Consider the following 24,860-nt stretch of genomic DNA (forward strand, 5'->3'; position numbering starts at 1 on the left):
AAGCAACCGTGACAAGTGGTGCCCGACCAGGGACCTGAACGAGGAAGGTCTGCCAGAGCAGAGAAAGTGAAACTGATCAGACGAACTACCAACCCCTGGAGGGGAGAGTCTGCCGGCGGAGAATATAAGGTCAGTTCCCTGAGAAGGTATTGGGAGCGGGAGGTTTCTGAATCAGGGTAACATGGGGCAGAATTTGTCTGTTGAGGAGCAACATTATGTGCAGCTGCTTAAAGTTTTACTTAAACTATCTGGTGCTCAGGTTAGTTCTCAAACATTAAGCTTCTACAGGAGGTTATTACACATAACCCATGGTTTCTGCAGACAGGTACTCTTGCTGTGGAAAATTGAGACTGAGTAAGAGAAAGATTGAAACGAGCTCATCAGAAAGTTCTTAAAGTGGATCCTTCTATTTTCTTTCCTTGGGGTTTGGTCTGTACTGTCCTCCTGCCATTGTCCTCTTCTTATTCTGCCGGACAGCAGGTGCTATGTTCTGAATCTCAAAAATTGAAAGAATCTTTTGTCTCACCAGCAGCGCCCATTGAAAATGATAAACAGGAGAGGGAGGATGAGAACTGGCCTGTACTGTCCCCTCCAGTAGCAGAAATAGAGACCCCAGTACAAAAAATTCTGCATGCTGTGGCCATAGCTGGTGAGCCACTAGGACCTTGCACTTTTCCTATTACCTTAAGGCCTGATCCAAATAATCCACAGCAGTTTATTCATGAACACACTCCAGTAAAATTTAAATTATTGAAAGAATTAAAAGCTAGTGTGGTTAATAATGGAATACAGAGCTCATTTACTTTAGGATTGTTAGAATCTGTATTCAGCACTATGCGCCTCCCACCCTTGGATATAAAGCATTTAGCTTGCACTTGTTTCTCTGCTAGTGCATATTTGACATGGAATTTAAATTGGCAAGAAATGTGTGCAGACCAGGCTAGACAGAATCTCACCGCTGGACATGGGAACATTACAGAGGAAATGCTATTGGGTAGTGACTCTTATTCAGATCTGGTGCAACAATTGACACTTCCAGATGCTGCTTACCATCAGTGCGCCTGGCCGCTAAGCATGCATGGGCCACGATTCCTGAGAAAGGGGTCTCAATAAAATCTTTTCCGCATATCATGCAAAAATCACAGGAGCCCTTTGCACAATTTATTGCACAGTTACAACAGGCAGTGAGGAATCAGATTCCTCACACTGCTCCTGCAAGAATGCTTACTTTGACCCTAGCTTTTGAAAATGCAAATGCAGATTGTAAATGTGCATTAGCACCTGTGAGATGTACAAACAGCTTGGGAAATTTTCTCAAAGCCTGTCAGGATGTGGGAACTGAACTCCATCGTTCAACTGTGTTAGCTCAAGTAATGGCTAATTTAGTGGTGAACAAATCTGAAAAGGGCCAAGGGTTGAGCCCTACAGTGGGAAAATGTTATAATTATGGAAAAATTGGACATTTCAAAAAAGAATACCATCAGACCTCTGGGCAGAAGGGATCTTACAATGCAATACCGTGCCCCGCCCCCCCGCCCCGCTCCCCCCAACACACACACACAGAAAAAAAAAACGCCAGGACTTTGCCCTCGCCGTAATAAAGGAAATCATTGGGCTAATCAGTGTTGCTCAAAATTTCATCAGAATGGCACCCCGCTCTTGGGAAATGAGAATGGGGCCTGGGCCTGGGCCTGGGCCCCTCAAACAATGAGGGCGTTCCCCATCCAGGCCACAACCCTGCTACAGGGGTGGGTTCCTGGAGGAACATTGACTCCCTCTCCTCTGGAACACCTGGGAGTGCAGGATTAGATCGCCCAGTCAGAGAACGGGTCACGTTAGTTGGAGGAGACAAACCCACCAGAATTCCCACAGGCATTTGGGAACCTTTGCCAACAGGATATACAGGATTAATTTTAGGCCAAAGCCATCTGAACTTACAGGGCATTACTGTGATCCCTGGATTGTTGACTCTGATTATGAAGGAGAAATTCAAGTAATTGTAATGTCACAAGATCTTTGGGTTTTTAAACCTGGGAAATATATTGCTCAGCCATTGCTTATTATTATTATTCTCTGCAAATTACACCCTTCTTCACGAAAGGAGAAAAGAGGAAATCAAGAATTTGGGAGTACAACTACACAGGAAATTTACCTATCCCAACCCATAGCTTCTAATTGACCCACCTGTGCAGTGCAAATTAAAGGAAAGAAGTGTTGTGGGTGTATGGACCCGGGAGCAGATGTTTCAGTAATATCCAAAAACAATTGGCCCCTGCTATTAACCTCTACATCCTTAGTGGGAGTAGGAACAGCTCAAAGTGTTCAACAGAGTGCTGAAATTTTACTTTGTGTCGGTCCAGATGGACAGCCATGTACTTTTCAACCTTATGTTGCAAATATACGTGTTAATCTCTGGGGCTGAGATTTACTTACAGCATGGGATGTGAGACTTACAAATGAAAAGGTTGATAATCCAGGATTTAAAATATTGAAGGAAATGGGATATCAGAGTGGGAAAGGCTTGGGAAAGTTCCTGCAGGGAAACCCCAGTCCACTATCGGTAACTGGGCAAACAGATAGGAAAGGGCTAGGTCATCAGGATTTCTGATAGGGGTCATTGATACTTCTCCTCCACCCACTGCCTTGCTGCTAGAGTGGCTGACTGATAAACCTGTGTGGGTGGATCAATGGCCCCTATCACAGGAGAAAACTGACTCAACTCCATCAGCTGGTAAGAAAGCAATTGGATGCAGGACATATAAAAGTATCAGTTAGTGCTTGGAATTCACCAGTATTTGTGACCCCCAAAAAGTCAGGAAAATGGCAACTGCTGCATAATTTGAGAGCTATTAATGCAAAAATTAAACCAGTGGGTGCATTACAGCAAGGTCTGCCATCCCCGGCAACCATTCCAAGAGATTAGCCTCTTGTAGTAATAGATCTTAAAGACTGTTTTTTTACTATACCATTACACAAGAAGGACAAGCCTCGGCCGGGCGCGGTGGCTCACGCCTGTAATCCCAGCACTTTGGGAGGCCGAGGCGGGTGGATCACGAGGTCAGGAGATCGAGACCATCCTGGCTAACATGGTGAAACTCCGTCTCTACTAAAAATACAAAAAATTAACCGGGCGTAGTGGCGGGCGCCTGTAGTCCCAGCTACTCGGGAGGCTGAGGCAGGAGAATGGCGTGAACCCGGGAGGCGGAGCTTGCAGTGAGCTGAGATAGCGCCACTGCACTCCAGCCTGGGCGACAGAGCCAGACTCCGTCTCAAAAAAAAAAAAGAAGGACAAGCCTCAATTCGCCTTCTCTGTGCCTTCTATTAATCAGAGAGAGCCTGTCTCTTGTGATCGATGAAAAGTTTTATTACCCCAGGCATGCTCAACAGTCCTACGTTATGTCAGCATTTTGTAGGAAAAGCATTGAAGGAGCCTCGGAATATGTTTTCCACCACCTACATCATTCATTATATGGATAATATTGTTTTGGCCACTCCTACAGATCAAGTATTATACCAGTTATTCAGAGAAATAAAATGGGCTTTAACTAAATGGAATCTCAAAATAGCTCCTGAAAAGGTACAAACAACCTCCTCATACCAATACTTAGGTACTACTGTTACTGAAAAAAGTATTCAGCCTCAGAAAGTAGCTCTTCTTAAGAACAAATTACAAACTCTGAATAACTTCCAACAGTTATTAGGGGATATTAATTGGCTGCGCCCAATGCTAGATATTGCTTCTTATCAACTCACTCATGTTTATCAAACCCTCCAAGGAGATTCTTCATTAGATTCCCCTCCGCAACTTACTAAGGAGGCAGAAGCTGAATTACAGCTTGTAGAAAGATGCTTCCACAACGACATGCCTCCTGGCTACAACCACAAAAGTCTTTGCTTTTGTTTATTCTTCCTACCCCCCATTCTCCATCAGGACTTTTAGCTCAATTCATAGACAAAACTATAATGGTAATAGAATGGCTTTTTTTATCCAGTCAAACAGTAAAATCTTTGCAAGTTTATCTTGCTTTAGTCACACAACTTATAACAATAGGCAGGCATAGATCAAAAATGCCTACAGGATATGATCCTGATAAAATTATTGTTACCTTGGATTCCCAACAACAGGCTGCGGCCTGGGAGATGTCAACTGCATGGCAAATCACTTTCGCAGATTTTGTAGAAATAATAGATAACCATTATCCATCAGACAAAATTTTGCAATATTATAAAATTCACCCTTTTATTCCCCCTGTGATTGCTCATCACAAACCCATTTCAGGTGGACAGACCTATTTTACCGATGGCTCTTCCAAAAGCCACACAGCCATTTATGGACCTAAACATACTTAAATAATAAAGACCCCTAGAGTTTCAGCTCAACACTCTGAATTAATGGCAGTTATTCAAGTTTTAAAGCTCACAGCTTTATTTCCTATTAATATTGTCTGTAATTCAGCCTATGTTGTAAATGTAGCTAGTTGCATTAAAACTGCCACCATCAAGAGTGTAGGGACCAGCCCCACAGGGTCGGTGGGTCTCTCCCTGTGTGCGGCGACGAGAGAGTGTAGAAATAAAGACACAAGACAGAGAAAAGGCAGCTGGGCCTGGGGGACCACTACCACCAATGCGCGGAGACCGGTAGTGGCCCCGAATGTCTGGCTGCGCTCTTATTTATTGGATACAAAACAAAAGGGGCAGGGTAAAGAGTGTGAGTCATCTCCAATGATAGGTAAGGTCACGTGGGTCATGTGTCCACTGGTCAGGGGGCCCTTCCCTGCCTGGCAGCCGAGGCAGAGAGGGAGAGGAGACAGAGAGAAAGACAGCTTACGCCATTATTTCTGCATATCAGGGACTAGTAGTACTTTCACTAATTTACTACTGTTATCTAGAAGGCAGGGCCAAGTGTACAGGATGGAACATGAAGGCAGACTAGGAGCGTGACCACTGAAGCACAGCATCACAGGGAGACGGTTAGGCCTCCGGATAACTGTGGGCAAGCCTGACTGACGTCAGGCCCTCCACAAGAGATGGAGGAGCAGAGTCTTCTCTAAACTCCCCCAGGGAAAGGGAGACTCCCTTTCCCGGTCTGCTAAGTAGCGGGTGTTGTTCCTTGACACTTTTCGCTACCGCTAGACCACGGTCTTCCCAAACGCTGGCGTCACCGCTAGACCAAGGAGCCCTCTGGTGGCCCTGTCTGGGCATAACATAAGGCTCGCACTCTTGTCTTCTGGTCACACCTCACTATGTCCCCTCAGCTCCTATCTCTGTATGGCCTGGTTTTTCCTAGGCTATGATTATAGAGCGAGGATTATTATAATATTGGAATAAAAAGTAATTGCTACAAACTAATGATTAATGATATTCATATATAATCATATCTAAGATCTATATCTGGTATAACTATTCTTGTTTTATATTTTATTATACTGGAACAGCTCGTGTCCTCTGTCTCTTGCCTTGGCGCCTGGGTGGCTTGCCGCCCACACAAGAGCACCTTAAAACCAGAACTGCCTAACCTATTTCTGAGACTCCAAAAAGCTGTTCGCTCTCATGCTGCCCCTTTTCATATTTCTCATATCCGATCTCACACACAACTTCCTGGGGCCACTATCTCTAGGTAATGATAGAGCAGATAAATTCATCAGTTCTATATTTCAACAAGCCCAAGCTTCCCGTGCTTTACTGCATCAAAACAACTCGCCCTTACTCGTATGTTTCATCTGCCTCGCAGCCAGGCTTGAGTTATTGTGCAAGCCTGCCCCACTTGCCAGCATGTCCCTGGTGTTGCACCTGTGGAAGGATGCAACCCACGAGGCTTGGCTCCAAATGAAATCTGGCAGATGGATGTTACATATATATAGCAGCCTTTGGCAAACTCCGCTATGTTCATGTAATATAGACACTTACTCCCATATGTTACATGCCACATGCCAAACTGGGGAAACAGCTGGTCATGTCTGACGATACTGTCTGTCGTCATTCGCCCATATGGGGGTCCCTAAACAATTTAAAACTGACAGTGGACTCGCTTATGTTAGTCATGCTTTCCCAGTTTTTTACAATTGTGGGCAATCAATCATAAAACAGGAATTCCATACAATCCCTGAGGGCTAGGCATTATTGAGCGGGTACATCAAACACTACAACGCATGCTGAAAAAACAAAAAGGGAGAATAGGGGACCAATTACCACTTCAAACAAAATTACATTTAGCCTTGTTTACTTTAAATTGTTTGACTCCTGGTACGGATGGCAAGACCCCAGCAGAACAACACTGGCAAGTGCTAGAGGAAAAGAGGCAAGTTTATCCAAAAGTGTTATGGAAATCCCCAGAAGAAGGACAATGGAAAGGTCCGGTGGATTTGCTGACGTGGGGACGAGGGTATGCTTGTGTTTTTACAGGAGATGGACAAACCGTGTGGGTGCCCTCCAGGTGTGTGTGACCATGGAACGGGAGACCGGAGGGATCCGTGGTATTCAACCGTGGGCCTGTTACCTCCAGTACGAGCCATGAGCCAGCGGAATCTGAATGCAAAGACAGAACAGGGGCCGACCGGAGTCACAATGACATCCAACCCCATAACATGGGGACAGATCAAGAAAACCACACAGGAAGCTGAGAAACTACTGGAGCGCCAGGGTCAGGCAAAAACCCCTGACTCCATGTTCTTGGCCATGCTAGCTGTAGTGTCCTGTGCGGTATGTTTCCCCTGTGTAGAGGCAAAAACACATTGGGCATATGTTCCTAACCCACTGGTAGTACGACTGGTACTCTGGAGCGACACTCCTCCTGAGATATATTATGATCAGGGAGCGTGGGCACCACGACCCCTAACTCCGTCTGACACAGAGCAATAGCATCAATTTCACTGGCCCATTGGAAGGACTCCGTTTATGTATCACCACGGATACATCACTCAACTGCAGCTGTCTTGCAGTCCAATCTCAAGCATGGTTAAGTCACCACGGAAAAATTATGTTATTTATTAGGCCTCAGCTTCATTAATGTTACTGGCGTGTTCACCAATCACTCCCGGCCCCATCACTCAAATTGTATTGATTATATGGAATGGGCTCCCTTTGATATTTCTCACCCCCCTCCTTGGACCCAGTGTCTTGGCCCCTTGGCCAGACAACAGTCTATGTTAATGGGAAACATTGACTGGGGTCCCCGTGGCCATTTAGAGGGGAGAGATGAAAATCAGACCTCTTGGCACAAACTTCACTGGCACTGGTGGTGGACCTTCAACACCTCTTCGTCACATCACACTGGGATTCAGTCCCCCAGTTGGCTGCACAACTTGCTTGGTACAGGACAGGCTTTAACCCACCCTTACCTCAGTGACGTCATCTAGGAAACAGGCCCAATTCAGGAATCGATATGGAAGGCAACACTCCCATTTATTTATTTATTTTTTTTTTTCTTTTTTTGAGACGGAGTCTCGCTCTGTCGCCCAGGCTGGAGTGCAGTGGCGCGATCTCGGCTCACTACAAGCTCCGCCTCCCGGGTTCACCCCATTCTCCTGCCTCAGCCTCCCGAGTAGCTGGGACTACAGGCGCCCACTACCACGCCCGGCTAATTTTTTGTATTTTTAGTAGAGACGGGGTTTCACCGTGTTAGCCAGGATGGTCTCGATCTCCTGACCTCGTGATCCGCCCGCCTCGGCCTCCCAAAGTGCTGGGATTACAGGCGTGAGCCACCGCGCCCGGCCAACACTCCCATTTATGAATAACAGCATCTGGGTCAGAACATTATCCAACAATAGTAATATTACTCAACACAGTTTTAATATCACCTTTGTAAAAAATATTACCACTCAGTTTACGGTTTGTGGGTTTTTTGTTGTTGTTGTTACTGTTTGAGATGGAGTCTCACTCTGTCGCCCAGGCTGGAGTGCAGTGGTGCAATCTCGGGTCACTGCAACCTCTGCCTCCCGGGTTCGAGCAATTGTCTGCCTCAGCCTCCCGAGTAGCTGGGATTACAGGCACCCGCCACCGTGCCAGGCTATGTTTTGTTTTTTGTATTTTTAATAGAAACGGGATTTCACCATCTTGGCCAGGCTGCTCTTCAACTCCTGACCTCGTGATCCACCCGCCTTGGCTTCCCAAAGTGCTGGGATTACAGGCGTGAGCCACCGTGCCCGGCCAGTTTGTGTTTTTAATCCCTATGTTTTTCTAGCATCTAAGAAGGACCAACTCCACGTAAACATCACCCAGTTGACTTGTGACTCTTGTCAACTGTATCACTGCCTCAATCATAGCACAATACAAACACACAACATATCCACTCTAATAATTCTGGGTCGTATCCGTGGATTATGGATCCCTGTCAATTTGTGCAAACCTTGGGCTGCCACCCCTGCTTTACATTTTGTAAAACTCCTTCTTACCCAGCTCACTCATCGTGCACGTAAAGCCTTAAACATAGTAATTTTTACTGTAATCTCCTTAGTCACACTAATAACCTTGGTTGTAGTGTCCTCAGTAGCACTACATAGTTCTATTAAAACAGCCCAATATGTAGAAAATTGGACATGTACAGCCAACCAGGCATGGATGCTTCAAAATAAAATTAATAGCGAATTACAAACAAAGGTAGCAATGTTAAAGACTACTGTTCTGTGGCTGGGAAAGCAGGTACAAAGTTTGCAATTGCAGCAGCAATTGCACTGTCATTTCAATCATACTCATATTTGTGTGACCAATTTGGAATAGAACCAAAGTGAATATCCATGGAACCTTGTAAAAGCTCATTTGCAGGGAGCTTTTACATCCAATATTACTTTTGATATCAGTAACTTACAGAGTAAAATTCTTAACTTGAATAAGCAAACTCAAAAATAACAGCCCTTTTTAGAAGCTTAAACAGAATTCCAGCAGGGCTTAGAAAGCCTCAACCCTGGCCAGGTGCGGTGGCTCACGCCTATAATCCCAGCACTTTGGGAGGCCGAGGCGGGCAGATCACGAGGTCAGAAGATCGAGACCATCCTGGCTAAAACAGTGAAACCCCATCTCTACTAAAAATACAAAAAAATTAGCCGGGTGTGGTGGCAGGCACCTGTAGTCCCAGCTAATCGGGAGGCTGAGGTGGGAGAATGACGTGAACCCGGGAGGCAGAGCTTACAGTGACCCAAGATGGCGCCACTGCACTCCAGCCTGGGTGACAGAGCGAGACTCCATCTCAAAAAAAAAAAAAAAAAAAAAAAGCCTCAACCCTTGGACCTGCCTTAAACATAACTTCAATGTCTCTTTTATAATAATTACAAGAATAATGTTGTTATGTCTCTGTTTTTTTGCTCATAGTCTATAGGATCGGGTGAACCACCAACCGGCAATTGAAAGCTGCACAGCCTGAAATTACCTTTATTCAATTAATGCAAAAACAAAAGGGGAGATGTTGGAGGCCAAAGGAATGAGGGTCGTGACCAACTCAGTATACCACTGGAGGCTCTGTGAGCAAACAGCAAACTGTTCTCATGAAAGCAGGATGCTGGCGAACTGACAAACTCTGTCTGCCACCAGAAGGAATGCTGGGGGCAGTCATGTCCCAGGTCCTGTGCTCCTTGAGGTTATCCATAGGAACATCCAGAACCTGTTGAACAAAGAAAGGAATCATGTGGGCCTGTGTTAAATCAAATAGCTGACCGACAGTTATCCCTTCCTCCCTATTCACTCTACCTAATAAATACGAAGGGCTGTAAAAGCTCAGGGCCCTGTTCCCTAGAATCAAGGAGCCCCCTGACCCCTTCTTTCAAACAGATCCTTTTGTCTGTCTCATTTCTGCATTCGTCCTCCTTCGTTCGGTCCAGAAGCAACCGCGACAGTCCTGCATGTGTTGATGCCACCTGTATGTGCAGGTGTGACCTCAGGTGTGTGAGTATCCCTCATACCCCTTATCATCACTGCCTATTCGCTCTTCCTCCAGCCTCTGGCAACCACTAATCCACGTTATGTGTCTAGATTTGCCTCTTCTGGACACATCATATAAATGGAGTCATACAATATGTGGTTTCTTGTGTCTGGCTTTTTACCACTGAACGTTTTCAGAGTTCATCCATGTTGTAGCATGTATCAGTTTTTCATTCCTCTTTATGGCTGAATAATACTGCATTGTATGGATATACCACAGTTTGTTTACTCATTAGAGTTGTTTCCAACTCTCTGATATTATAAATGCTACCGCTGTGAAAATTCATGTACAGGTGTTTGTGTGGATGTGTATTTTTAATTTGGGAAGGGGCGGCCATGGGTGGGACCTAGGCTTGTGAAGAGCCTGGCCTGGGTGTATCTGTTTGTCCGAGGAGCGCCTTGTGTGCATGGCCATGACCACACTCACTCCTTGCTGCCTGTGCTCATTAGCCATACTTCATTTTCCAGAATCCGAGGCCTGGGCCCCTGAAGTCAAAGCCAGGAGCCTAGAGCCACACTGGTGTGTAGGATCAAAGAGAAGGCGGCAGTGGCCCTGGAAACAAACCTGTTTCTGCAAGAGTCACTAGCAACCTGGGACCTCTGCCCAGGACTGAGACCTCAGGTGCCCCCTACCCTGTAGCTGCTGAGGCCAAGCAATGTGGAGACAGAGAGAGGGCGAGGTGATGGAGCCTGAGGTGCCGAGTGAGATAGATGGTGGGGTGGCAGTCACAGTGGTACAGGAGGCACGTACAGGGCTAGATGTTTTCAGAAACGAGATATCCCTCTAAAACACACCCTGCTTCTGCTGCCTTCATTCCACTGCCCTGCCTTCCTCAGCCTGCTCTACACCACTACCTCCTCATGGTTCTCCTGCCTCCCGTTGCCCCCTTCATCACTCTCCACTCAGCATTGGGTAGAGAGGGTCTTTTACCCCTGACTGATGAGGCCACCCCTCTCTTTAAACCCTCCATCACTGCCCAGGCCGTCAGAGTATGTTTGGCAAACTCTTCTGTAAAACACAAGCAGCAGGCTGGGCGCAGTGGCTCATGCCTGTAATCCCAGCATTTTGGGAGGCTGAGGCAGGTGTGAGGTTGGGAGTATGAGACCAGCCTGGCCAACATGGTGAAACCCTGTCTCTACTAAAAATACAAAAAATTAGCTGGGCGTGGTGATGCATGCCTGTAATCCCAGCTACTCGGGAGGCTGAGGCAGGTGAATCGCTTGTTCCCAGGACATGGAGATTGCGGTGAGCCAAGATCGCGCCATTGCACTCCAGCCTGGGCAACGAGCGAAACTCTGTCTCAAAAACCAAACAAAAAACACACAAGCAGCAAATGTCAGCTTTGTAGGCTCAGAGGGAAAACCAAGAATGTTACGAAGGTACCTATCTAACAAGAGAAAAACATATGTCCATACATTTTATTAATAAAATCCAAAACTTTGTTAAATGTAATTCATTCCTTAATGAATGAGCAAAAAGCTTTTCACAGGAGGTTCCATTTTATAGGTAGGAAACAGACCCCAAGGGAACTGAGCAGCCCAGAATCACAGCAGAGAGTGGTGAAGATTTGATCCTAGATCTGACAGCCTCTACCATCATACTTGCCATTCTCAGCTTAGGAATAAGATGGGGAGGAAGGTGTGGGTAATGGGCAAATCAGGGCCCAAATAGTCTGTTCAGTACTCTTGCCTCATGGGAAGGAACAAAAGGCCCCACATCTGCCCTTCCTCCTGGGAGTCTCTGTTAGGACCTGAATTCAGTACAGCAGGAATGATCAATTTTTCTCTTTAGAGCACTCACCCACTTGACATCTCGCTTTGTTCTCACATAGTCCTCATAGAGGTATCCTGTGGCTGCTGTCCTTGGAGCCTGATAGCATGGAGCTGTGGCCTCAGACTATAACAGGGCACATAATTTTGCATGAAGTTCAAGAAGAGGCTGGGCTGGGCGCAGTGGTTCATGCCTGTAGTCCTAGCACTTTGGGAGGCCAAGGAGGGTAGATCACCTGAGCTCAGGAATTCCAGAGCAGCCTGGCCGACATGGCGAAACCCTGTCTCTACTAAAAATACAAAAATTATCCTGGCATGGTGGCAGGTGCCTATAATCCCAGCTACTCGGGAGGCTGAGGCAGGAGAAGCGCTTGAATCCGGGGGGCAGAGCTTCCAATGAGCCAAGATTGCACTATTTCACCCCAGCCTGGACAAAAGAGGAAAACTACGTCTTAAAAAAAAAAAAAAAAAAAAAAAAAATTAGGCTGGGACACCTTTCCTGGAAGGGCTACTTACTACAGGGGAGCTGTCTAAGGTGCTGAAATGTCCTAGCCCTGCGCTGTCCAATATGGTAGTTATGATTAAATTCAAATAAAATTACAAGTTCCATTTCCCAGTCACACCAGCTATGTTTCCAGTACTCAGGAGCTACCTGACACTGATGGTGCCATAATGGACAGCTCAACTCCAGAACTTTTCCATCCTCACAGAACATTCTAGAATTTAATTTGAATGCTAGTTACACAGGGCTGTGCATTTACCAAATTCACTAAGCTGAGCACTTGTACTTCTGTAAAACATGTATATGTATTTTTGAAAGCACAAAGTTTCATGTCCCCGCCTGCCAGTCACTTTACCAAACAACCTCTGGTTTAACTTCTCTGTGCCCCAGTTTCCCAACCTGTAAAAGAGAGTAATGATACCTCCCCTTTGATTGGGTGAGAGTACCACCAAAGGTGTTTGCTGGGTGGCCTCACCTGCAGGAGGTGCTCAGGAAAGGGGAGCTGCTGCTGTCATTTGGTGGAAGTGGGTCCCCTTATCTGGCTAGCAGATGCCATGAGTTATGATGAGTATGATGGGGACAGACTCCCAGGAGGATGGAATGGCATCACTCTGTGGAAAGACTGTGAAACAGAACATGAACACCTCATGGCATCTTTGCTGCCTAGAGCCATGCCACTTGCACACCCTCCTTCTGCTCCTGACTCCCAGGAAGGACAAGGGGGTCACTGGGCTTGGGGCTCCACAGAAAGAGGCTTCCTGATTTGATGCTTAGCTGTGCCTCAGATGCCTGCCTCTAAAACAGAAAGCCGTCCACACAGACACCCCACCTCATCTGGGTACCTCCTCTGGACCTAGGCTGGGTCCCCACAGGCAGCCACAGCCGTCTATGCTGCTGCCCCCACACTGCCTCTGGCTGTGGGCTTCTCGAGGGCTTGCTGTGTGATGCTGAGTTCCTTAACGTGGGGACAATGTGTTGGAGTGTGGCAGTGTTCAGGCCCTGCTAGCCAAATAAGGGGACCCACTTCCACCAAATGACAGCAGCAGCTCCCCTTTCCTGAGCACCTCCTGCAGGTCAGGCTGCTCAGCAAACACCTTTGATGGTACTCTCAACAAATCAAAGGGGAGCTATCATCATTACCCTCTTTTACAGGTTGGGAAACTGGGGCACAGAAAAGTCAAACCAAAGGTTGTTTGGTAAGTGACTGGCAGGCAGAGATGTGAAACTTTGTGCTTTCAAAAATACAGGTATATTTTTTACAGACGTACACGTGCTCAGCTTAGTGAGGAAACTGGGAAACAGGCCCAGAGCTGGGATATGGTCAGTCAGTGGCATGCAGTGGAGCCACAGGCCCAGGGCCTTTTGCTCCCAGGTTGCATCCTCCCTGGGTCACCCCTGAGGCTGTCCTCAGCCCCTGTCTACTTCTTCAGCTGCAGGAGCCCTGTCTCAAGACTGCAGATCCATGGCCAGCAGCTCACGGGTGCGCCTTCCCCTGAGGTTCTGTCCATCCCCCCTCATAGGGCACTGCACATTCAGATTGGGCCTTGAGTATGTTTCTTTGCTGCTTTTTCAGACTCAGAGCCTGGAACCCAAGCTGCACAGCCATCTCCAGGCAAAGGCGCTCTGCCTTGTGGGGCAGGTGACAGTGAGACTCCGGAGGCAAGGTTTCTGGCCCAGCAGCTTGAGAGAAGTCTCGGAGCATGGAGGCCAGTCAACAGAAAGATGTTGCCAAGCAGTGACACTCAGCCAGGGGAAGAAGAGCCGAGAGTGGAGCCTGGCAGGAATTTCCAGCTGGCATCCATTTGTTACTGAGTATCAGGGCACTCCCCCAGAGACACAAGCCACCCCTAACCACATTCTGGAAAACGGTCTCACGTGTGTTTCAGTCCTAGATCAGGGGTGCTCCTGCCAAGGAGAGGGTGTATGTGGGGAGGCCTGCAGCTGTTTCCCAGACCTTAATCAGCCACAAGGAGTCCACGCTGGGGAGGGTGTACTGCCATGTAGTGGGTGGGAAGATACCTTTGGCAAGAACACGTGCCTTGTGAGCTATCAGCAGATTACCAACAAAAGGAGACCCTGTACGTGCGAAGAGTGTGGCAAGGCCTTTGGACAGAGAAGTCACCTTGTTCAGCACACCGGTGAGAAGCCGTATGCATGCCAGGAATGTAGGTGTACCTTCAGCAACAATTCATCTCTAGTCAAGCACTGGCGCGTCCACACAGGCGAGAAGCCCTACATGTGTGGCCACTGTGGCAAGTGCTTCCAAGAGAGCTCATCCCTTGCCAAGCACCAGCGTGTGCACACAGGCGAGAAGCCATACGTGTGTGGTGAGTGTGGACGCACCTTCAGCGAGAGCACACACCTTGTACAGCACTGGTGATTCCACACCGGGGAAAAGCCATTTGCCTGCCAAGAGCAGCAAAGCCTTCGCTGACTTCTCGGCCCTCTTTGCATGCCACAGAACCTACACGGGTGAGAGGCCCTACGAGTGCCGGATGTGCTGCAAGGCATTCAGCCCCAGCTTGTCCCTGGCTGAGCACATACGCTGCCACACGGGAGAGAAGCTGTATGCATGTCAGGAATGTGGGAAAGCTTTCAGCCACAGCTCATCCCTCAGCAAGCACCAGCGGGTACACACAGGTGAGTGGCCCTATGTGTGTGCAGAATGTGGAAAGGCCTTCAGCCAGGGGTCCTACCTGCCAGCACCTCAAGATCCACAGCGGTGAGAAGCCGTACATACGTGGTGAGTAAAGGAAGCCATTCGGTGACTCCTCAGCCCTGGTCCTACACCAGCGGGTGCACACGGGCAAGCATCCTTATGCATGTGGAAAATGTGGGAAGACTTTCAGCCACAGCAAGTTTCTCACCCAGCATGAGCAAGTCCGCATGGGAGAGAAGCCCTTCATGTGTGGTGACTGTGGAAGAGCCTTCATGCAAACCTCATCCCTCGCCCTCCATCAGAGGACTCACAATGGGGAGAAGCCCTACGAGTGGAACGAGTGTGGCAAGTCCTGCATCCAGATGTCACACCTCACTGAGCATTACCAGGTACACACTGGGGAACGACCCTTTCAGCCGTGGCACACACCTCACACAGCACCAGCATGTGCATGCATGTACCAAGCCATTCATATGCCATATATGTCAGAAAACCTTCCAGGAGGCCACAACTCTTGTACTGCATGAGAGGATTCCCTGGAGAGAAGCCCTTTGAGTGTTGTGAGTGTGGCAAAGCCTTCCGCCAGAGCAGATTCCTGGCCCAGCACCAGAGAATTCATTCCCAGGGAAAACCATGTGAATACATGGATATCAGAAAGCCCTCAGTGACGCTTTGGTTCTTGTATGTCAGTGAACTGGGCATGTGCCAAATATGGCAGAGATCTTCCCATTTATCCTTGGTGTGTTGTCCTTTGCACCGGGGTGGCAGGTGAAGAGGGACTGTGAGTGTGAGGAACTCAGGGTCAGTGTGAGCAGCCCCTATTATACATTTCTCCCTTCAGGGTCACCGGGGCGGGTGAGGAAGCTGGGAGTGGGCCTAGGATATGTCTTTCAGATGTCACATGGGGATACTTCTCCATAATCATCAAGGGGCACAATGGCCACTTCCACTTTAATTAGGTTCCCATGGATGCTAACCAAGTGGTAGGAGGTACACAGGTATGAACAGGTTTCCTCTCAGCAGTCCTAGAAGACTTTATTTCAGTTTTTGCCAAGACAAAAATGAAATTTAAAAAATGTGGGGTTTTTTGTTTTGTTTTGTTTTGTTTTGTTTTTTTGAGACGGAGTCTTGCTTTGTCGCCCAGGCTAGAGTGCAGTGGCGCAATCTCGGCTCACTGCCAACCTCCGCCTCCTGGGTTCAAGTGATTCTCCTGCCTCATCCTCCTGAGTAGCTGGGATTACAGGCCCCCGCCACCAAACCCAGCTTTTTGTATTTTTAGTAGAGATGGGGTTTCACCATCTTGGCCAGGCTGATCTTGAACTCCTGACCTCGTTATCCACCCACCTCGGCCTCCCAAAGTGTTGGGATTACAGGCATGAGCCACTGCGCCCGCCCAAAAAAATACATATTTTTAAAAGATGCTTTTGCAGTTGTTTGTGCCTTGTATTAAGGTGGACCATATGGTTTGGGGTTTTATTCCCCAGAACCAAAAAGGTAAAATTTATATGCTGAAGTGTGTGTCACAGAGTCTAGCTCTTTAAAAAGAAAATTTTGTGTGTTCCTCAGCTTCAGCATGAGGACGTCACTAAAACTAGTTGAGACAGTGATGATGTTCGTTAAGATTTTACTGAGCACTTTAGAAGCACTTTAAGTAGATTGTCCCATTCCATCCTCTTAGCCAGCCTGGGATGTATTTTTATTCCCACTTCATACATCAGGGAGCTGAGACTTTGAGAGGTTAAATCACTTGCCCAGTGCCCCTAGCTAAAAGGCACTCACTTTTCAGGACGAAAATACTTGAGTTAATGGATAAGGCCAAGGTGGCAGAAGTATTTCCTTCCCTTTTACCAATGCCCAGAGGTATTTACTGGAATTCTAGAACTGAGGAGGCAGTTCTAGAATATAAAGTCCTATTGAGCATGGGAGACAATGGAATGATTGGGTTCCACCTGAAGAAGCAAGTTGACCCATTTAGCTGACTTGAGGCAAAGGCAAAGTAGTAACTGGGAGCCACTGCTCAATCCAGATGTTGATTAAATGCTTCCTGGGAGCCCTGCATGTGTTCCCACTCTCCCCTGTAACATTGCTCAGGGGTTCTCTGGCTGTCAGGCTGAGATCTGGCCTCTAGCTGGCCTCTATGTGGGGGTCCCCAAGATCCTCAGGTGTGAAGATTCACTAGAGGAACATAGAAAACTGATATACTCACATTTACGGTTTATAGTCAAAGGATACAGATTAAAATCACAAAGATAAAAGATGCGTAGGGCAGCAACCAGAAGAGAGGAGGTACAGCTGTTGTAGAGACTGCTGAATTCTCCCAGCAATGAGTGACAATATAGAGTAGCACCAACCAAGGAAGCTCACCCAAGCCTTGGTGTTCAGGACATTTAGTAGGTGATGATCATGTGGGCATGGAGTGCCCACCTGACTGACTTTAGTCACTTAGTCTCCCACCCCTCTAGTGGTCAGACTGTTACAGTGTGGCCTATGATCCTCGCCATAAATCACATCGTTGACAAATACTTGGCATGGCCCAAGGTCCTCAGGCAAACAAAGATACTCTTAGGCAGCATGATCACCACATGCCTTGAACTGAAAGAAACCAGGGTCACAAATGATTTTGTTGGCTTTCTACATGGAAAGAAAAGAAACCAAAAGTATTATTGTAGTGGATTGAATTACTAGCTCGATTCTTCACTGCTCCTTGCATATATACACCCATGGCCATATTTATGGTTCTTCCCAGTAAAGGCAAATTTGATGTCCCCACCCATTCCTTGAGTTTGGGTGTGGCCATGTGACTTGATTTGGCCAACAGAATCTGAGTGGAAGTGATAGCATGCCAGTCCTGAGTCCAGGCCTAAAGCCCATTGTGTCTCTGCCATCAGGATGAGAAGAATTTTTCCTGTGAGCCTTGCAAGACAAATACAGCAGACCTGGACCCAAACTGCAGCCTAGAGCCAAGCCCAGCTGAGCCCAGCCCAGATCAGCCAACCCTCAGACACATGACAAAAATAAGCACTTCTTTTGCTGTGGGCCACAGAGGTGTCATAGCTGTTTGTTACAGAGCAATAGCTGATACAATTGCCAAATTAAAGTGAATACTCCCTGAAAAAGATAAGGTTTGAAATCTGGGGAGAGGATAAGAAAGAGACAAAGGGAGAGAGGAAAGGAGGAGCATCCACTCAGGAGAGTCCAGAGGCCTGAATGCTGATTGAACAGAGCACAAGCACAAAAGGGGTGGCCAAGGGAAAGGGCCTTCCAAGGTCTGCAGTATTGACTACAGGTGCCATGGTGGTGCAGGAGATGAATGAGGAGAATCCAGCTATGCAGCTCCAGGCAAAGGAACATTGTTGGTCTGCCAGTCATTCAGTCATTCCTCAGCCAACTCTTAGTACCTAGCCCTGTACAAGGCATCAAGGATACCCTGGCCTCGGCTATGAAAAGGGCAGGACCCCTCTCAGGCCTAACAGCACAGACTCACAATCTAGGCAGAAAAGGAGCCAATAAGGAGAGATTCCATTGGCTTTCCAAGTCACCCTATACCCATTAAATGTCAACCAGGGCTCTTCTTCCTCTCCCTGACACCAGAGTCCCCTCCAGCTGCTGCCCTATCTCGCTCGTTTCCTCCTTAGAATCTCCCTGAAAAGGGGTCTAAGGATCCCCACACTGATGCCACTGTCCATTCACCCGTTATGGACTGAATTGTGTCCCCCCAAAATTCATATGTTGAAGTCCTAACCCCCAGTATACCTCAGAATATGACTGTATTTGAAGATAAGACCTTTAAATAAGTAATTAAGGTTAAAGAAGATATGGATGGGTCCTAATCCAACATGACTGGTGTCCTTATAAGGAGAGAGAGACAGTAGGGGCATGTGCAAACAGAGGAAATGCCATGTGAGGACACAGTGAGAAGGCAGCCATGTACAAGCCAAGGAGAGAGGCCTCAAGAGAAACCAAACCTGTTGACACCTTGATTTGGGGACTTCCAGCCTCCAGATCTGTCAGAAAATAAAAAAAAATTTTTTTTTTTTTGAGATGGAATCTCGCTCTGTCGCCCAGGCTGGAGTGCAGTGGCGTGATCTCGGCTCACTGCAAACTCCACCTCCCGGGTTCACGCCATTCTCCTGCCTCAGCCTCCCTAGTAGCTGGGATTACAGGCACCTGCCACCACGCCCGGCTGATTTTATTTTATTTATTTATTTATTTATTTTGTATTTTTAGTAGAGACGGGGTTTCACCTTGTTAGCCAGGATGGTCTCGATCTCCTGACCTCATGATCCACCCGCCTCAGCCTCCCAAAGTGCTGGGATTACAGGTATGAGCCACCGTGCCTGGCCCAGAAAATAAACTTTAAACTATCGTTTAAGCCACCAAATCTGTGGTATTTTGTTATGGCAGTCCTAGCAAACTAATACACCCTCCTCCCACCCATAATCAGAGGGCACTATCAGGCACCTGGGTCAGCCTTGCTCACCCCTTGGACACTGTAGTTCAACCCATCAACCCTATCATCTATACCAAACTTGTCCAACCCACAGCCCACGGGCTGTATGTGGCCCAGGACAGCTTTGAATGCAGCCCAACACAAATTCATAAACTTTCTTAAAACATTATGAGATTTTTTTTGCGATTTTTAATAAACTCATCCACCATCGTTAGTATATTTTATGTGTGGCCCAAGACAATTCTTCTTCTAATGTGGCCCAGGGAAGCCAAAAGAGTGGACACCCCTGATACACCTTCAAAACAGATCCAGATCTGACCACCTGTCAGCATCTCTTCCACACCACCGTTTGACCACCCTGATCTGAGCTACCTGCCTCAGGTGCCAGTACTCTCAAAGCAATTGCATCTTTGGTCTCCCTGACTCCACTCTCATCTTGACAGTCTTCTCCTGCAGCAGCCAGAGAATTCCTATGAAGAGCTAAGTCACAGCACAGCCCTCCTCTGCTCAAAGGCCTCCCATAGCTCCCACTTCTCTCAAGGTGGAAATCAAAGTCTGTATGTGAGCCAAGTGTGGTGGCTCACGCCTGTAATCCCAGCACTTTGACAGGCTGAGGCAGGAGGATTGCTTGAGGCCAGGAGTTCAAAAGCAGCCTAGGCAACATAGTGAAACATTGTCTCTACAAAAAATAAATAAACAAAGTCGTATGTGGCTCACAAGCCCTTCAAGATCTGCCCCCACAGGCCTCCCTTTTCTGTCCTTGTCCCCTCCCATCTTCTTCCCTTAATCCACCCCAGCCAGTCTTCCTCATCCATGCCTCCTCCTGACGTGGGCATTTGTGTTCCATCTACCTTGAATTTACTCTCCCTGAGTTCTTCTCTCTATTCAGGCCTCAGCTTAAATACCAACTTCTCAGAAAAATGACTTCTTTGTTTACCATCTGCCTCGCCACACAACAACATCACCTCCATAAAGGCAGGCCATGCTTATTATCATTGCAGTATCCAATCTGCAGTGGTGCTGGCTGCCTGTAGTGGGTGCTCAGTATTCATCTGTGGAAGGAAAAGAATATCTGCTCATTCCAGCTGCTAGCAGTCTGCAGGGCAAAGTCTGAGAACAATAGGGGATGTGAGCACAGGCTGGGGCCAACACCACCAGCACCACCAAGCAATCATACACGCCCTGCCTCAAAAAGGCCTCACCTGAACATAGGCTGGGCCACCAACCTCTATGTATCGGGCCCCAAGCCAGAGTCTCCTGCTCAATGTATCTTACACATACACACACAGAGAGAGAAGATACATTCTCACACACAGTCCAGGCATTGACTGAATCACACAATCTCACTACCATTCACAGTCACCGTAACAACATCACACACAGTCTAGGGCCTTTATACTGTGTCAGGTCCACCCCATTACCTCTAAGTATCTGTCTCAGACACAATTACACCTGGTGCAGGCAAACACAGCTGCATGATTATCACATATGACGATTAAATCACAGGTCACACACACGCAGAGTAAGCACACAGAACAACCCACAAACCTGGTCACAGAGTGACTCATGCAGACAGACGCCCAGCTCAAATTCAGTAAAAAATGATATACATTTATAAAAATGATTACATGTGTTCACAGAGAGCCACACATAGCTACTACACTCAATACACACCGTGACATAGGCAACCACACCGCTCACCTCTCACAAAGGCACCTTCAGTACTCACACAGACACTCACACCCACAACCCCTCAGACAGGCACCCTCTCCCCTCACTCCTAACATGGGCACCCTCACCTCTCATCCAGGTACCCTTGTTACTGGTGGAGGGTGTCCAGGTTCTTGGCATCTTGAACAAATAATTGGACAAAATGCACAAAGAAAAGAATGAAGCAACAAAAGCAGAGATGTATTGAAAATGAAAGTACACTCCACTGTATGGGAGCAGGCCGGAGCATAGGGGCTCAAGAGCCCGGTTACAGAATTTTCTGGGGTTTAAATACCCTCTAGAAGTTTCCATCGGTTACTTGGTATATGCCCTATGTAAATGAAGAGAACGAAGTAAAGTTACAAAGTTATTTACTCCATGTACGCCCTGCATAAATGGAGAGGATATTTCCTACCATAGCTGCAGTTTCCATTTGATTTACTTCTAGGAAGTCCTTAGGTTCCCTGCCTCCAGACCCGATTTTCTTGCCTCACCCTTACCCCTCACCCCTCACACAAACACCCTCAGCCCTCCCAAAGCCACCCTCAGCCCTCACACAGGCACCCTCACCCTCAGCCTCACACAGGCACCCTCACCCTCAGCCTCACACAGGCACCCTCACCCTCAGCCCTCACATAGGCACCCTCACCCTCAGCCTCACACAGCCACCCTCACCCTTAGCTCTCACATAGGCACCCTTAGCTCTCACGCAGCACCATCACCCTCACCCTCAGCCCTCCCAAAGCCACCCTCAGCCCTCACACAGGCACCCTCACCCTCAGCCCTCACACAGGCACCCTCACCCTCAGCCTCACACAGGCACCCTCACCCTCAGCCTCACACAGCCACCCTCACCCTTAGCTCTCACATAGGCACCCTTAGCTCTCACGCAGCACCATCACCCTCACCCTCAGCCCTCCCAAAGCCACCCTCAGCCCTCACACAGGCACCCTCACCCTCAGCCTCACACAGCCAACCCCATCCCTCACACAGGCACCCTCAGCCCTCAGCCCTCACACAGCCACCTTCACCCTCACCCTCACCCTCACACAGCCACCCTCACCCTCACCCTCACCCTCACACAGGCACCCTCAGCCTCACACAGGCACTCTCACCCTCAGCCTTCACATTTCCCTCACCTCCAAGTCCCGCCTTTCGCGCATCGCCTGCTGCTCTCCCACTCAGCGCCACCTCAGTCCCACAAAGGCCGGGCTGGGATCCTGTGGCCTCCGTGCTGACCAACGTCAACTACAATTCCCAGCAGGCACCGCGCCTGGGTACACTTGAGCTTCCGGAGGACGCCGGGAATTGTAGTCCTGGCGGACGTGGGCCCGTGAGGTGTGCTGGGAGCTGTGGTCCGGGTCGGCGGGCGCGCAAGTTGGCTAGTCTCTGCGGCCACCTCCGGAAGGGTCCGCCGGCTGTGCTGGTGAGGTGGGTTTCGGGGGTGTTCTCCGTCCTCGTCCAGGCTGGAGAGGAGCACAGCAGGTCCAGAAGCCGCGAACCTCTGGGGCGGCCAGAGCGAGATGCGGGGTACCGCCCAGCGGGTAGAGAGTGAGAGGCTGACTAGGGGACGTGAGTAGACGGACTGCGAGTGCCGGACACACGCGCAGAGGATGTGACGGACTGACGGACCCGGTGTGGACAGACTCACGGACCGCATGTGGTGCGGACTGACACACTGAGTGCCTGACGGACCGACGGAGAATGTGTCGGACTGACGGAGTGTGTGTCGGATGGACTGATTGACCGGGTGTGGGGCGGACGAAGTGTGGAGCGGGCGGACAGATAACAGATAAAATGTAGGACCAGTGGCCTGGGAGGGTGTGGGGCGGACCCGTTTATGTGTCTGATAGGCGGTTCTGTGTCTGACACCTCTTGGGTGTGTGTATCTGACAGGTTGGAGTGTGTGATTCTGATAGGTTGAGTGTAACACTAACCGTGGAGTGTGTGACTGACAGAGATGGTTGCCGTTTGAGACTTCCTAGGTGGGTTGTGAGATACTGTGAGAGGGTGAGCGTGTGACGGTGGGATTTCAAGTGTGAGTGATATTCTTTGTGTGTCCTTGAGATGGTGACTAAGATTATGAATGACTGTGATCAGAATAATACTGTGTGATGGAAATGCTGCGAGGGCCTGTGTTTATTTTTGAGACGGAGTCTTGCTCTGTTGCCCAGGCTGGAGTGCAGTGGCGCAATCTCGGCTCACTGCAACCTCCACCTCCCGGGTTCAAGCGATTATCCTGCGTCAGCCTCCCGAGTAGCTGGGATTACAGGCACCTGCCACCACACTTGGCTAATTTTTGTATTTTTGGTAGAGACGGGGTTTCACCATATTGGTTAGGCTGGTCCGGAACTCCTGACCTCAGGTGATTCACCTGCCTAGGCCTCCCAAAGTGCTGGGATTATAGGCATGAGCCACCATGCCTGGCCAGGCCTGTGTTTATTTGACTGATTATAGGTGACATTGAGATATTTCCTGTGTCTGGGTATTTTGAAGGTGGTGGCTGACAGACTGTACCTGAGATAATATGTGTTAATATCTGATTGACTGAGATTTTTATCAGGGAGACTAAAACTTGGGTGATCCACAAACAGTTTACCAAGCATATGAGAGAGGATTTGTGCTTTGCCATGTCTGCAGCTGAAACTGAGTGACTAGTGGTCATTCAGCTGGGCTTATGGATATGTCCCCCAGTGTTTGCTTACGTGTAGCAGGGGGCTATGGTATCCATACATCTACTGCATGTTTACTGTGCACCAGGCCTGTGCTGGACACTTATAATAAATCACCTCACATAATCTCATAGCAACCCTCTGAGGTGGGTACCATTATCAGGCTTGGTGTAAGCCATGTGTGAGAAATGAAAAGAATCACACTCCTTGGTTGGTAAAGCAGCTGTGGATGGGGAACCTCAACCTGATAGGAGTTGAGGTTGGCTGAGGAGGCTGAGGAAGTTTCACATACATGTATTTCAGAGACTGTCATGAGGGTTTTCTCCAGAACAGGTGTTCCAGGGGTGCAAAAGAGAACTTGGAAGCTGTTGCAGCATCTATTGTCATCCCTGCCACCCTTGCTCCTCCTTCCCCTCATGATTCCCTACATTCTTGGGTAACCATGCTCAGCCTTTCCTGGTCATTCCATTTGCTTAATGCCTGTTTATTGTGAACCTGCTATAGGGCAAGTCCTGTGTGCTGTGGCTCCAGGACAGCCCAGCCTCTGTGAGGAAACAGTACAGAACTAGCAAAGAGTTACCCAGGGCACTCTGGGAAGAGGACTTAGACTAGTACCAGGTATCTGGGATGACACCTGAAGAAAGTGGCAGCTAAGATGAGGCCTAGAGAGCCCAGAGGAATCAGTCAGAGAGGGATTTCAGAACTCAAGAACAGCAGGGGCAACAAGGGGTTTAGAAAGGCCACAAGAGACCCAAGAGAACTTTACAGTGCAGTGAAGGGGCTTAAACACAGCTTTGCCAGAGGTCACCAGAGGTCACCAGCTGTCACCAAAAGGTTTCAGGATTGGGGTCTTGTTTTAGAGTAATGTTCTCTTCTTCCTGTGCCCAAGGCCATTGCTCTTTCTCAGGCCTCCTGCATCTCTGTCCAGGGTGACTTCCTTGAGCAGAGACTCCAGGCACACTGAGTGTCCTGGCTGACATTGAAGGAAAGGAAAAAGAAGAACTCCAAATACTTAAAACTGTGGGAGTCGTGGATGGGAGAGGGAGAGGCTAAGTCTTTGAGTAAGTAGTATGTGGCCAAAGCAAAGTGTTGAGGTCTCCTAGGAGAGGTTACACTTAATTCAGGGTATTCTTCCTGACTATAAGAGAAAACAAATTCACTGTGGGAAGTAGAGAATGTCAAGAAAAG

The 24,860-nt window shown here is 48.3% G+C and overlaps 3 protein-coding genes and 1 long non-coding RNA gene across 5 annotated transcripts in view; 3 read left to right on the forward strand and 1 right to left on the reverse strand.

Moving 5' to 3' along the window:
• Positions 1-10,195, forward strand: part of ZNF8 (zinc finger protein 8) — a 38,689-nt gene extending 28,494 nt beyond the window's left edge. The window contains exons 5-6 of the transcript XR_010132080.1: positions 1-129; positions 9,304-10,195. The gene's annotated coding sequence lies outside the window, so the exon portion shown is untranslated. The remainder of the gene's footprint in view (positions 130-9,303) is intronic.
• Positions 3-10,195, forward strand: ERVK3-1 (endogenous retrovirus group K3 member 1). Its single transcript, XM_055370862.2, has 3 exons — positions 3-129; positions 6,403-6,699; positions 9,304-10,195. The coding sequence occupies exons 2-3, from the start codon at positions 6,406-6,408 to the stop codon at positions 9,337-9,339; spliced, it is 330 nt and encodes a 109-aa protein (XP_055226837.1). The 5' UTR covers positions 3-129; positions 6,403-6,405; the 3' UTR covers positions 9,340-10,195.
• Positions 9,336-22,350, reverse strand: LOC129528746 (uncharacterized). Its single transcript, XR_008674053.2, has 2 exons — positions 22,140-22,350; positions 9,336-9,592 (listed from the first exon to the last, which is right to left on the reverse strand). It is a non-coding gene; the product is annotated as an uncharacterized lncRNA (long non-coding RNA).
• The window catches only part of ZSCAN22 (zinc finger and SCAN domain containing 22), a 14,967-nt gene continuing 12,417 nt past the window's right edge, over positions 22,311-24,860 (forward strand). The window contains exon 1 of one of the 2 annotated variants that reach the window (XM_019015174.4): positions 22,311-22,431. The gene's annotated coding sequence lies outside the window, so the exon portion shown is untranslated. The remainder of the gene's footprint in view (positions 22,432-24,860) is intronic. The other variant, XM_031004188.3, reaches the window with a different exon arrangement.

This window comes from Gorilla gorilla, chromosome 20 (assembly GCF_029281585.2).
Source record: "Gorilla gorilla gorilla isolate KB3781 chromosome 20, NHGRI_mGorGor1-v2.1_pri, whole genome shotgun sequence".
NCBI classification, from domain to species: domain Eukaryota; kingdom Metazoa; phylum Chordata; class Mammalia; order Primates; family Hominidae; genus Gorilla; species Gorilla gorilla.